Source organism: Scylla paramamosain, chromosome 8, assembly GCF_035594125.1.
Source record: "Scylla paramamosain isolate STU-SP2022 chromosome 8, ASM3559412v1, whole genome shotgun sequence".
NCBI classification, from domain to species: domain Eukaryota; kingdom Metazoa; phylum Arthropoda; class Malacostraca; order Decapoda; family Portunidae; genus Scylla; species Scylla paramamosain.
The window spans coordinates 29,362,274-29,377,039 of record NC_087158.1 but is presented as its reverse complement, the minus strand read 5'-3'; the positions used below and the strand labels follow the sequence as shown (position 1 = coordinate 29,377,039).

Genomic DNA, 14,766 nt, shown 5'->3' with positions numbered 1-14,766 from the left:
TCAAACATTAATCTGCTTCAGCAATGAACTCATTATACAGGTATTACAATATTTTCTTTTGATTACTGACCCAAAAACTTATGAAGGTAAAGAAAAACTATCCATATAAACTGACTCTCATGCTCTGAATGCTAGCTTTAATACCAGAAAGTATGAAATGCATTACTGAAATACTGTATTACTGTAATACTGATTCACTGACCATGGAGCATTCATGTGCTGGCCTCCCATATCTGAATACATGTTATGCCAGCCACCACTTCACAATACTGTAAAACTCCTCACAATACTGTAAAACTCCATCATTTGCACATACATCTCCAAATAGTACGCTACTCTAATAGCACTCATTCTCCTTTACAAAACTCCTTTCATTTTATAGTGTCCATTCATTAGTTCTCACCCCACATTGCTATCCGGGCCATTACCTTCTCTAGTACAAACCCCTTCTACTTCATTCCAATTAATCACTCATCAGCCCTCTCTCTACATTCCTATTACCTCCTTTAACCACCTCTCTTATAAACACCTATTCTATTCCATCTAATGATTCATTCATTTTCACCCTACATTCCTATTCCATGCTACGATTCTCACAAATCTCTTCCATTGTACTCCATCCTATTGTTTATCTTATCAGTTCTCTCTCATTCTAGTTCCCAAGTTGTCACCTGCTCCCTCACACTAATCCTGCTGTCTAGACCCATCAGCTTTCCTCACTAACATCACACATATGTCTTCTTTTTTTGCACCATCTTCCAGCCTCCTGATGAACCAGCTCCATCTCAGCACACTTTCTCCTACTGCCATGTCATGGAACTCCAAAATATACATTCATCTAATATCTAATTTCTCTATCTGCACATCCTACATACTCTTTATGTACTGGCCTCATTCTTGTGTTCCCTAAAGATGTTTCTCAACCTCAGCATGTCAATCTGTTAATCATTCCTGACTTCTGGTCGTACAGCTATCTGACACCATGCATCCCACTTGCTGCCTCTAAAAGTTACTTCCTTTCCTTAGTACCATGCATTTTCCATATTACTGCCAACTATTCCCCATACACTGCATCATGTACTATTGAGAAAACTCTAGCCTGCTATAAGAAATGCATGAAAAAAAATGAAAAATGGTGAAATATGGTGAAAAACTGTTAACCTTTGGAAAAAAAAAAAAATGACAGTTTTGTGTTTTCATCACTCAGGCTTACACCAGATTAGAGTTTTCTCAATATCATTTCATCATGCAAATTACAGTTCTCTTACTCCTATTCTACAATAAACATTTCAAGACCAAGATAACTCCAGAAATACTCCAACTCCAGAAATACTGTTACTACCAAGATTAATTTTGAGAAAAATAACAATTACATAAATGTTCAGTAAATGCCATACATCCCCTACTGACTAATTCAGATTAAAATTCTTGCCGTTTAAACCAGCACAAGATAGATACCCATATAACTTGGCAGGACCCTACAAACACAACACGAGCCTGAGGGGGCAGGAATCTGAAGTTTATGAGGGATGCTGGAACCCAAAACACACTCGCAGTCTGAAACAGGAGGTATGTATTACAGTGCAGTTCTCCTTGCATCATATTCTAGGTACTTGAATATTCTTAAACATTATCTCTCAAATTAGAAGCTTTATAAGAATTATCTTATACATGAATAGGGGCAAGAAATTTCCTTTGCTGACAAAAAAAAAATCTTGTTTCAGCTAAAGCATCTAATCTTGGATCAGCTCCTCTTGCCTCAGAAAATTTATTAACTGATTTATTTAAAGCACCATGACACCAAGGCAAGAGGTTTTTTTAACTTCATTGTTGGTGCACTTAAGAGAAATATGTCTGATATATAATGACAAAACATCTTTGCAGCTAATATAGATTGGTGTAAATCATCTGTGTTGTAATGGACAGTTATCTCTCATTATTCTTCCTCGTACAGAACATGAACCATTAACAAAAGTGATAAGCCTTCGTGAAGGATGCTGATTGAGACTGCTAGTACAAAAAAGGAGTCTGGCTATGAACTTGCTGAACTTTTACCTGATGACATCAAGAAATAAAATCTGATCCTGCACAATTTTGTATGCCTGAGAATAATCCTGATCTCTGGCCACTACACAGTCCACATACATCCCTCTTGCATTTAATACTCTTTTCACATTGTGTGTCCATCCTATTCATAGTCTTTCCCTTAACCTTAACCTCTTATATGAAATCCAGTTTCCTTCATCAACTGTTTCACTCGTCTTCCATTCCCTTCCTTGCCCAAACCAGCCCAACACTTTCTGCACAGCATGATTAGTCAACTCTATTATCATTTACACACCCTTCCAAACTCCTCTACCAGATGTCTCAGTCTCTTCTCTGAATCAAGTAACAGTACCATATCTTCTGCATACACCAGATAATTCAGACGCCTTCATCTATAATCAGCACTCCCTCACTAGATTCAAACATCTACCTATCATTCTTTACCATCTCTAGTTCCCCTAATTTCTCCAGAATAAAGACAAGAGTGACAATTACTAAGCTAATAGTAAGCCCTCTACTAAAAGATCAGCGCTATATCACTTGCATGCAACACAAGGTAAGCAAATCTTTACGTGTGGATGCAAGAAGAGATGCTTGACTCACCACAAATGTAGGAATGATCTTCTTTCTCCACTCTTCCAACAGGTCTTCTTTTCTCTCTAATGCACTCATACCTGTTGAGAATATCAATATTAACTTCTAAATCTTGAAAAAAAAAAAGCTGGACAAATAAGTACCAGAAATCAGGGGAAAAGAATAAGAATGGATATCTGATGGTTAGTTTTGTGCACTTGAATATGCTCTATTCATGGTGTACTTTCCTAATTGTATTTACGAAGTTGCAATGTACAAAAAAAAAAAATAAATAAATAAATAAATAAATAAAATAAAAAAAATGAAAAAAATAAATTACAGGAAAGGAAACTATGCACACTTGTAAGGTCTCATCTCTGTACCTCATATGGTCATTCATTAAATCATATTCATGAATATTCTGTGTTTATTTTTCAATGCATCATTAAGGAATACTGGATTTCTTTGTGTCCTTTAAATATCAGTTTTCTTCAAGCTTTACATGTCCTTTTGTACTTCTTATATCTCTCACAAAGACATCTCCCTCATCAAATCACTCCATTCTGTCACTGCTTGTTAACTCCTAAAGGCCAGGGGCACTGCTATAAATATTTTCTCCCTGTATGGCAATGTTTTGACGTTTTCATGAAAATTGCTCTATTTCCATTATGAATCTTGCAGCTCTGATTGAGTTTTATAAATATCCCCTTTATCAATCCTTCCTCTCTAATCTACCACAGACCCAAAGTTTCCCAGTCATGTAGTTTTCTGTGGTGGTGTGATGAAACAGAGTAACTTTTTTCCTGCATCAGACCTATGTTTGGAATGCTACCTAGTATTTGCATGGTGTGAGGCTATTCCTCCCTGCGTTCCTCACTGATAATGGTATTTCACCACATTTTCACATTGGTCACCAAATATGTGGCTCACATGGCCTCCTTACATTTTCTTAAGTCAAGAGCAGGATCATGAGTTGAAGACACTAGCCACATAAATTATGGTTCAGAATCTAAAGCAGAAGAAAAAAAAACCTTGCCTACCATAGTGACACCCCACAGAGACACTGAGTGAGAGCACAGTAGTTGTGTGAGGGACTAAGAGTCATGCTGACAAAAGATCTTCGAAATGAGAGTGCAAAAAGACAAACTGGAAAAATCCGTCATCCACTCTTTTTCTTGCAGCTGGAAAAACCTGTCACTCACCCTTTAAAGGTTAATACCGTGCTACCAGTCTTTCCTTATTATCCCTTCTTCCAATGAAATCAAACACTGTGTATCTAACCTCACATACTTCAGCATTCTATTCTCCCATTTCACTGGAGGTCACCCTCCTATAATGACTGCATGTTATACCCTAAAAACTATAATGTGGAATTTTCTTGTATAACATATAGTATATGGACAATAAACTCAAAACTACTGCATCCTAGTCTGTTTCACTGAAAACATCTGACTTACCAACATAGAAGAGGGTCAGGTTGATGGGAGTAACGATCAGGGCGTCCACAGCAAGTTTTGGGAGGACAACATTCAAGCTCTTCCCCACAAACTTGGAATCCAGGAACTTATATCTAAAAATATAAATATCTATGAACATCACATCATCTTAGTCTCATAACTTTTCTTAAACAATACAACAAAGCATCCATTATACTGAGATCCTAAGAAAATATAAAATGCACACTACTGTATGAAGATAAAAAGACTGACACAGAAAAATACTGGCTTAACCTTCAACCTAAAGAGAGGACTTCATTCCTGAGTCCTGCATTTTAAATACATCCAAGACAAGTGGACATTAGAATCAGAAGCTCAATTCAACTTAGGAATGAATAACCACCTCTGAACTCTTGATGACAAACATGAGACAAGCTTCATTGTGAGTCTATAAAATTCCAACTCTACAGAGATCAAGTTTTATGTAGAAATTAATTCCAACATACACAAATAAAAGTAAGGAATGAAAAAATTACCATGTGTTTCACTGAGCATATGATTCAGTCAAACGACATCTTGTTGTTATGACTGACAACATTAATGATAAAATGATTACTGTACAAAGTCACAATGTTCTTTATGTATCCAGAAAATTGTATGATTCTTACAACAATAAGAAAAACATTTCATGATGAACAAGCATGCAGTACAGCAAAGTTCTACAACAGCTTAGCCTTCTGTTATGTAAAAATGCTACTTCATGCAGTGCACACTTTGCAGTGTAAATGCACTACATCAGGCACTAGATACTTTTAGTACTTCACATGAAAAAATTTACTACAGTACAAGTTATACTACTTTCCACAAAATGTACCAACTATATGAAAGAACAGTAAAAGATTAACACAACACTCCACACTTGGTTCTCACCAGGGATGTGGGGGCCAGTACTCCTAGCAGTGTTCACAACCGTAGAAGGATAACTGAGACAAACCATAGTTCCCACAGCCCACTGCAACCTTCATCACCTAGCAGAGGCAATACCAAGCTATTCAGTTTGCAGGACACTCCTCAGCCGTGTGGTTTCTGGCTGATAAACTTGAAACAAAAGTGTGACAAGCTTTGGTAATACAGCTCTTGAAACTAATTTATAAACAAGAATACACTGAACCTTTGTTTTATCTTTTTCGACAAAGGTGTCAAGAAGAAATATGAATGCTACAGAGTAATGCGTAATTCATACTATTGCCCCAGTACACAAGTCATGAGATTTACTTTTTAATTCCCACATTTTTTCTTTTATGAACAGATAAATTCAAATAATCTTAGGTATATTACTAATATTTACTGTTTATCATAAATGGGTTACACATCATTCCAACTTCACCCTTTCATTACCCACCTTTCTAAATGTTGTCATTAAGTTATCTTGTATTGAAGGATCTTTAAACTGTGAACTCGTACATGCATTGATCCCCAAAGGCCTCTCAGGATAAAAATTTGAATGATAACCATTATATGGCATACTAAACCATAAATCACCAAGCCACATCAAGAAATACCATTCCCTCCTTCCTTAGTAACACATCACAGTTACACAGTACAAGAAGGGCCAGGTCAAAATGCATCATTCTGTCAGTGAAATTTCCCAGCTGTACTCAAATATCAGGTGTATTTTCTCTCGCTTATCTCCATCTTCTCAACTTTACATAAAAATGAAGATATGGAAGAAGTGGCTATATATAACATTATAAGAAAAAAAAATCTCTAAAGTGAAAATACAAAATGAGGTATACACTCATATGATACAATATAGTTTAATGCTTCACATGAACACCTGCCATTATAGAAAACTATTTCTTTCACTCTGAATGCATGTGTAAAGATTGTGATGACTTATGAAAGTGAAACCTGAAGTTAAGTTAAAGATGATGATGTCAGGAATTCTGCACATGCTAAAAAAGACTTAAAGGGGTGAATATGCACTGCTACTGTGAGAGGTAACCCAACAAGTCATAAGTTGAGAAACAGCCTTGGGATGGAGTGCATCAGTGAAGTGAGGGCAAGCAAACTGCACTGGTTGCTGTGTGGGGGAGAAAGATTGAGAAAACTAAATAACTGTGTTGAACATTCTGAAGTGGGAAGTGAATTGCCAGCATGTTGAGCAAAGACATGCACTGAGGAGATCCTGTGATAGAAATTTAGATAACAGAGACCTTTATATTAAATTACATCTAAATGGATAATTTGGAGAGGTACCATCCTATTACAAAGGCACTCATGTAAACATGGAAACTGTATTTCAAAACTATGGTGTAAATTTATTTAAATCCACAAGTCAAATTAATCTGTCAGTGTTCAAGCAGAAATATCTTGTGCCTCTGTTTCAGTCTGTCAGATTTAACAATTTTTTGTGGTGTTTCTTGCAGCTATTGGCCAGCCTTCTTCAAACAAATAAAATTTAAAAGGATTAGCTCTTCAGTGTGGCTGCTTGGTTAATGACTATCCATACTACACCTGCACTGAACATGTAATGACAAAGATGAAATTTCTGAACAAGTGTCATTCACCAATGCTGTGCAGTATTGAAAGAATGCCTTCAGACACTTTCTCAAAGTATTAAGAAAACTCAACTCTTCAACAGCATTAAACATTTCCACACCAGCACCACACATCACCATACCAACATCAGAATGCCACACACCACCATACCAACATCAGAATACCACACACTACCATACCATTATCAGAATACCACACACCACCATACCAACATCAGAATACCACACACTACCATACCATTATCAGAATACCACACACCACCATACCAACATCAGAATACTAGGCACCATTATAGCAGCATTATGTTACCCATTCCACATTTCTTCACTACACACACACACACACACACACACACACACACACACACACACACACACACACACACACACACACACACACACACACACACACACACACACAATACATTTAACCAAAGCATATTGGTGAGAAGCATAAAGTGATTAGAGTGAGACAAAAGGGAAATATCAGTGCTCAGCTCAGGTTATGCAGATACTTATGCAAGGAGAACAAGGGCTGGTAGTGTCATACGCATGGTAGAGGACGTGAGGGAACACACATGTCCCCATGAAGGCGTATCGGGCCAGAGTATCGGTTTCATATGGCTTGGGAGGTGAACCCTCAGGTACCTAGAAAATAGTGAGTTACTATAACAAAAAAAAGTTTACAAACAAAGCTACCATGAAAAGATCAAAAGCAATTATAACACAAGTCATTCATAACAAAACAAATTCTACTTAGAAAATACAGTAGTTACAGAATCAAAATTATGAGTTATGTAGTGTGGTGCTCAAAACCACTACTTTATGTTTATCTACATCAACTTTTAGTTTTCTCATTCCACAAGCAGTTCATATCAGGAAAGGTGGAGGCTTTTCTGCCATGGCAGTCTCCATGGGAGATATTCCGAGAGGGAGTGAGATATTGGATGGATAGACAGGCAAGCAGTACTGAATTCATTCATCAGCTTTTGCATATCAATTCAGCAAAGGAAACAATATATTAATAATAAGAATCAAAAAGCCAATGGTTGCTCTGCATGAAATGTGAAAGTTTTGACTGATATAAGATTTGAAATGGCAACCAACATTAAAACCTTAACCATTAAAAAACCACACAAGTCAAGGCTGAAATGAATTCTAGCATGGTAAGCACAGAGGCCTGAAGAGAGCCAAAGAAAGTAGTATTAGGAAAAACAACAGACATGAACACAATGTAGTTATGGTTACCTACTAAACACAATAATAAATCATTCATCTTGAAGAGAACACAAATATGTTTTATAGAAACACATTTCATTGTAACCAGTAACTTAACCCTCTAACATCAATTTCCAAACCCAACTCAGCAAGCAAAACACAAGCAAGTTTAATATTTCTAATAGAACTTGATACTAATTATACTCCAAACAATAATGACCTCAAATTCTTACCATAATCTTGTTGTTGAATGTCTGCTGCATGAACTCTGCTCCTGAGTACAGTGTCCCGTACACCACCATGTTCCCCAGGATGGGTCTCCGGGCCATGAAGCCTCGCACTGCTGCCACAACCTGCATCTTGCCTGTGGGGAGTAGTCTGCATGTTAGTTCCACACAAAAGCTATCATTCTCTATAGGAAGGAGAAATTTTTCATACGAGTTCTGCAAAAGGCAGTGTGAGACAGCACAGTCCAGCACTTGCTACACTAACTTTATCACCTTCCACAGTTTCCTTAATGCAAAAGGATATTATAACAAATAATCATACATCTTTAAATCAGGGCTTGGATGATGCCTCCTAAAGCATAATTTTCACTTAGCACTTGGGGACTGTTAACCCAAGTGGATGCCATTCCTAATCTCAGACCTCGACCAGGATTGTAACCTATGTCTGAGGACCCATTAGTACTGTACCACTGTACCACAGTGATTCTTGAGAATGGACTGATATTGTTACAGCCAGGGAGAGGTGTTGCTAGGAGGAACGCTACTGTGAGCCATGGAGTTATGCCTGTTGGTCTTTCCCTCCCAGGCCATATGCAGTGAGCAAGGCATAGGAAGGCACCAGACTTCTGGATCCTATGTTTTGTAGACAGGAGAGAGAGGCAGCAGGCAGGTGACTGAGAAAGCCAGTCTGCAACGAGGCTTAGAAGAGCGCACTGGCGTCAGCAGACCTGAGGTGAGGTGAAGATGGACACACACATGGTTACTGGAGTTTGGTACCTAGACGTGTCACGGCCTGCACAAGGTGCTGTGGAGGCTAGAAGGAGTGCCAGCCTGGCGGAAGATGTCATGGTTGGCTGTGGCACCTCCCTGCTGCAGGAGGAACAGAAGCTGGTGAAGTCTCTGTGAGGTGTCTGCTGTGTACCTGTGGGCTGACCTGAGGAAAGGCAGTGTGAGGAAGACATCCTGTGGCTCTGAGAATTACTGCTGCTGGGAAGTGTAGCTGATTGAGAATTCATCATGTTCAGCCACAGCCCTGCATGATACTCGGAAATGTGTCTTTTGCTTCCACCTCAGGTTTGCCTCATGTGTGTGTGTGTGTGTGTGTGTGTGTGTGTGTGTGTGTGTGTGTGTGTGTGTGTGTGTGTGTGTGTGTGTGTGTGTGTGTGTGTGTGGATGCTGGAATGACTCTGGTTAGCAAGTGTGAGGAGGGTGAATGCCACACTTAAAACTCAGTGCTCTGCCTGGTGTGAGTATTTTGTGCCTGTAGTGTCCTGTGAGACACAAGATAACTTTGCCCTGTTCTCTAGTGAGGAAATATATGCCTCTGCTGTGCATAAAGTCTTTGCATGTCTTTCTTGCCTTACACTCCACTACTATGCTGATCACTGTGAGTTGCTTCCACCTGCAATGTGGTGCCTGGTAATGGAGTGAGTGCTGTCCTGACTTCTCCATGTGAGTTGCTGCCCATCCAGGTAAGAGTGTTACTTGTGACTGGCTAGCTGTGGGCAGCAGTGTAAGTGGTGAGTGCTGCAACAATAAAGTCCTACAGAATGAAGTGCAACAAGCTTATGATAATGTTAGGTTCATTAAGTTAATAGTATTGTGTGAAAATGCTGGGCAGATCTAGTGGAACAAATAATAAAAAAATATTATGGGAATGGGATGAGGAGACCAAGAGTGGCACATTTTGCATTTTTCCAAATTAAACAAAATTCCTAACTTCTATTGAGGATTGAATCTCCAGCAGAACACAAGAACAACATCTGGACACCATACCAATCACGCAAAGATGATCACCTCTGCCTAAGTGGATTTCATTATTCTTGACAGTCCTAACATAACAATCTTATCAACTTTTCTATCTACCCCAGTAACACCTCTTGCAATCTTCAGTATAATTATCAGTGTCTTTTCGTCCCCACTCTCCTCAGGATCACACTGCACTAGACTTCCCACCAACTCTGACCTTACATCCTAAAGCTAACCAGTATATGATCGCTAATAACTTACTTAAAATCTGATTAAAACACCTTATTCTCTCACCTAGAAAGATTCTGTACCATCCTTTGACATTTACGCGCAAGAATATCTCCACTACAACACATCACACACACCTGAACAGCTCGCAGTAGCTACCTGGACAGGGACGTGTGGTACCTCCCTACATGCTCCTATAGGAACACACTTGTCACTCCCCTGGACTCGTGGCAGGACTCTTCACACCACGCTGCAACAGGTCACTCTCTTCCCTGCCCACCCACTCGTCACGGATATTAGCGGCTTTAGTTCCGTTAGCAGAAATTCCAGTTTGTGGACTACATGATATCGGCATCGTCCGCCTGGCCTTCAGCCGCGTCTGGTCACCATGACAACCACTGCACCAGCCTTGGGCCACCCGCAGCGCTCCATCCATCCCGAGTCTCTCTCTCTCTCTCTCTCTCTCTCTCTCTCTCTCTTAGATTTAGCTGCAAAACTCTATGCCCCCTGCGGTATTAAACTGAACAAGGAGAAAACAAGGTATACAAAACAGAATTACATAACCTACGACACAGTAAGTTATAAATCGTTGCTATGGTAATGCATGGTATGATAATCATTTGAAGCATCATTTGCTCTTAGATGCTGGTCTTCTCTTAGATGTTGTTCTTCGCTCTATCAATGAATTCGTCTTATCACTTCCCAACTATATACCTATACGGTAATTGCACATATGCACGAATCCCTATCATATAAATAATGCTGAATGTTCTCACTTATTTATGTTTATCTTCTGACTTCCTTAAGCAATATTTAAAACAAAAATGCAATACACATACATTATGATTATATAAGATTATATAAGATAATTATTTCATTTTTTTTTCTTATCCATCTAGAGGAGTACTACGTAATATTTCTATCACACATCAGTTTTTCTCACGAAGTGAAGTTCCTCTTAAAACATTCAGCTCTTGAGTCAGATGAAGCATCCATGAGGCACCAGCCTTCACAGTCGGGTGAGGAATATTTCGAAATGTGTATTGCCTGTCATTCTACGAGGACAGACGGAGAAAGCATGAAGACTAATAAGTGCTGAGTTAATGGAGGTGTGGTAAAAGGGACGCACAACTGTATGTGTATGTCGTAATACCTATATTTGCCTTAACAACTACGTCCACCTATTGATCTTCTTATATTTCATCTCATCTATCTATCTATCTATCTATTTATCTATTCGTGTGTCTATCAAGGCCTTCGTCGATTTAAAGATACCGAACTTTTTTTTTTACGGTAAATATACTACAATACATATACAAGAGACAGTTACATAGATTGGTTAATAGGACAACAATCAATTCAGTCCAAGATCATAACAGTGCAGCAATGAGGAGTGGGAACAGCGGCAAGGCAATGGGGAGGAGGCAGGACCGAAAGACAGGACTAATGGGAGCTCATACACAAGCACGCTCTGCGCTCTATAAACCTCTATTATCCTTGTCCGTGCCCATGGCGTGCCTAAAGTGCGTTACTACGTATATTTCACGTTAAATACCGCATCGTACCGCGTATTTCTTCTCGTCATTAATAACACTTTCTTTACTATCCGTTTGGGCTGTCGGTAGGTTAAGTGGAATGATCTATTGAATATCATGTAAATTTACGTACTTTAGTAAGAGCCACTGCGCTTTCATGCATCTTGGTGACGATCTCTTATGTTAAAGGCTTAAGAGGATAAACGACTATATCACCTTCAGTGTGACAGTGACGAGAGAGAGAGAGAGAGAGAGAGAGAGAGAGAGAGAGAGAGAGAGAGAGAGAGAGAGAGAGAGAGAGAGAGAGAGAGAGAGAGATTATATTAAAAACCAAAAAGCATGTTGTAACTGAAATAAGCCTGCCACATTCTGACTCACGTTAACACTCTGGCTTCCTTCCACTGCACGTCGACACACGCACAACACACACCTATTTCAATACTCCATACCTCATACCCTACCATTTCAAACTAAAGAATTGATCTAAGGAGTTGGAAAAAATGTTAGTCATATTTCCTGCATGGAGTAGGTGCGTGGTAGTAGGATTGAATAAGAGGCAGTCGGCTAAAATATCCTCTTCGCACGTTATAGTGGGTCACGACCCTTCTGTTGCTGTTGGCAAGCATCTGCCTTTGCCGTCACGTAATGAGCATCTTGGAAACGCCCTTCAAACTAAATGACAAGCATCTCCCTTTGCTATCATGTAATAACGATCTTAGAAATGTATCCTTAACTAAATGACAAGCACTGACTGTACAGTTATGTTACTGTTACCGAACCTTCGCATTACCCGCAGTAAAATGAAGTACCTATCTTAACGAATAATTCATAATTAATTTCTTGTGTGAACTTGGGATCCTGTTAGTTTTAGCATTGCGCACAGTTCACTATACGTGGCGTCCAAGGCTGCATTCCTTTCGGCTTGAACACGGGACAGGAAAGCAACTCACATTTAACACAATTCAAAATTTGTCTTAGGCTAATACAATGTCAGAAAATAACCGATGAAATTTTAAAATCACACAATTTTCTTTCATACAAACCATTAACTTGATTTTATACACCACTACTGCGAAGTAAAAAGAGGTGATCTGTTCCGTGACACTCAATGGTATGTAGACAGTGTCATATTATCAATGAACTACACTAATCAATTATACACTAAATTCTTACAAAAGTTAATTATCAATCGTTCTTTATCCCCCAACCTTTTTTTAATATATCAATCATGACATGGTGTACTAATTCTCTCTCTCTCTCTCTCTCTCTCTCTCTCTCTCTCTCTCTCTCTCTCTCTCTCTCTCTCTCTCTCTCTCTCCGATGCTGGCTAGGGTGGCACTCTCCCTCTGCCGAATATTAACCTTGAGGACACTTGGGGCTTGATAGCACTGGCCAACAACTGTCCTCTCTCTCTCTCTCTCTCTCTCTCTCTCTCTCTCTCTCTCTCTCATTGCAACACATGCACGCTTATCGATCACTTTTCACTAACATAAATAACTGATATGCTTGTGAGAATACAGAGATCAGTAGTCTATATGTTGTGTTAAGATAAACCAGACTGGGTTCAGAGTCCTTTAAAACTCGTTCTTACAAAAACAAATAATCATGAAATACTTGGCTTTAATTTTCTTGTTTTCATTGTCGCTTTAGAGTTCATGACATTACTCAGTGAGGTAAATGAAGGTAAACATCATAGTTTGTACGCAAGGTATCATCCAGTGTTCCTAAAAGTTAACGTATAATCAGGAGGAGATAAGAAAACATTAATGCTAGTGAAAAGAAACATCCTAAAGTGAATATTCCATCACTCACTAACGTAACCCACTCAAGAAGAACATCTGTCACGTGAGAAGGCGCCATAGTTGCAGGAAAACGTTAAATTTGATCAATAACTCACCTGGCCCTCGCTACCTGATCCACATGAGCTATGCTCACTCCAACTGTTCACAGGTTACTACTGCTGCTGCTGCCTGCCGGGCTGGGCTGGCTGGCCAAGGTCGGAGGGTCTGGTGGAGGGAGGCTGTTGTGGTGGTGGTGGTGGTGGTAGTAGTGCCGCAGGGTTAGATGCCATGTAGCTATCGTACTTTAAAATATATCCATTTTATTTTTCGTTGATTACTTACATATATTTCGTTTTTTACCTATCTACTCACCAGGAACGTTTCATGTAATATAGTTTTTATATGAAAGCACTTCTGGGAGTGAATAAAGATCATCTCATATTGCGAGACAATTGCCATATGACGAGAGTGTGTTTTCTTTGCGTACCAAGATCCAGCCAGCCAGCCACGTTGGTGTTTGAAGTTATCTCACTACTGATTGAACTTTTCCTGTCTCTGAATGATTGTTGTTATTGCTGCTGTGCTGCTGCTGCTGCTGCTGCTGCTGGTGATGATGTCAATAGTGTCGTTGTTGCTTCTATTATTCATGTGGTGTTGTTGTTCCTGCTACTGTATTCCTTTTTTTCAAGAATCTGCCATGTAATCTAACTTATTCATCACCAAGGTATAGGATACGTATGTGTCAGTATCCCAACCATCCACAACCACAGAGGGAATGACAAGTAATACTCACCATATTTCATCAGTACCTCCATGCATATGAGAGAGAGAGAGAGAGAGAGAGAGAGAGAGAGAGAGAGAGAGAGAGAGAGAAAAAAACTACTTTTGGGCACCATTCTCGCGCGTATGTGTGTGTGTGTGTGTGTGTGTTATATAATGTCATCCCCGACGCATGCGTGGAAAAATAAATAAACTGAGTGCACGCAACACTTTGCGCATGCGTAGTAAAAGTCAACTTAGTGGACGGCAGAGCACGCAATACTTGGCGCATGGGTCCTTTGTTGCAAATATGGTCCATACTGTTAAAACATTGTTCTTGCCCCGACAATATGCATAGGTTCTTATGGGGGTTTTGGAAGTTTTCACACGCTTAAACTGTCACGTTTTCATAAGAACAGTTGTCAAGGTAAAACGGCGAGACGTTAAAAACAAAAATATAGAGCAATCAGAGTTGTAAACAACATTAGTATTACCAATTGCTTCACTTTAAGTATTATTGTTTGGATGTATAAGCTGAAACTGGAAATATAACATGAAGAGAATACCTCAAGCTCCGTGGACAGAAAAACGAAAGCACTGAGACATATCGCATCAACTGATCGTAAGTTTCCAAATGTAGCTGATAATTTTGC

The 14,766-nt window shown here is 39.2% G+C and overlaps 1 protein-coding gene across 7 annotated transcripts in view; it reads right to left on the bottom strand.

The window, feature by feature from the left end:
• Positions 1-13,625, bottom strand: part of LOC135103117 (mpv17-like protein) — a 15,604-nt gene extending 1,979 nt beyond the window's left edge. Inside the window, exons 1-6 of one of the 7 annotated variants that reach the window (XM_064009151.1) lie at positions 13,471-13,625; positions 8,068-8,198; positions 7,167-7,264; positions 4,077-4,189; positions 2,650-2,720; positions 1-1,557 (exon numbers count right to left, since the gene is read on the bottom strand). The exon at positions 1-1,557 is cut by the window's left edge and continues 1,979 nt beyond it. In XM_064009151.1, coding sequence (XP_063865221.1) covers positions 1,420-1,557; positions 2,650-2,720; positions 4,077-4,189; positions 7,167-7,264; positions 8,068-8,193 — 546 coding nt within the window. In that variant the 5' untranslated portion in view covers positions 8,194-8,198; positions 13,471-13,625 and the 3' untranslated portion in view covers positions 1-1,419. The other 6 variants (XM_064009152.1, XM_064009157.1, XM_064009156.1 and 3 more) reach the window with 6 other exon arrangements.
• Positions 13,626-14,766: the final 1,141 nt, after the last annotated feature.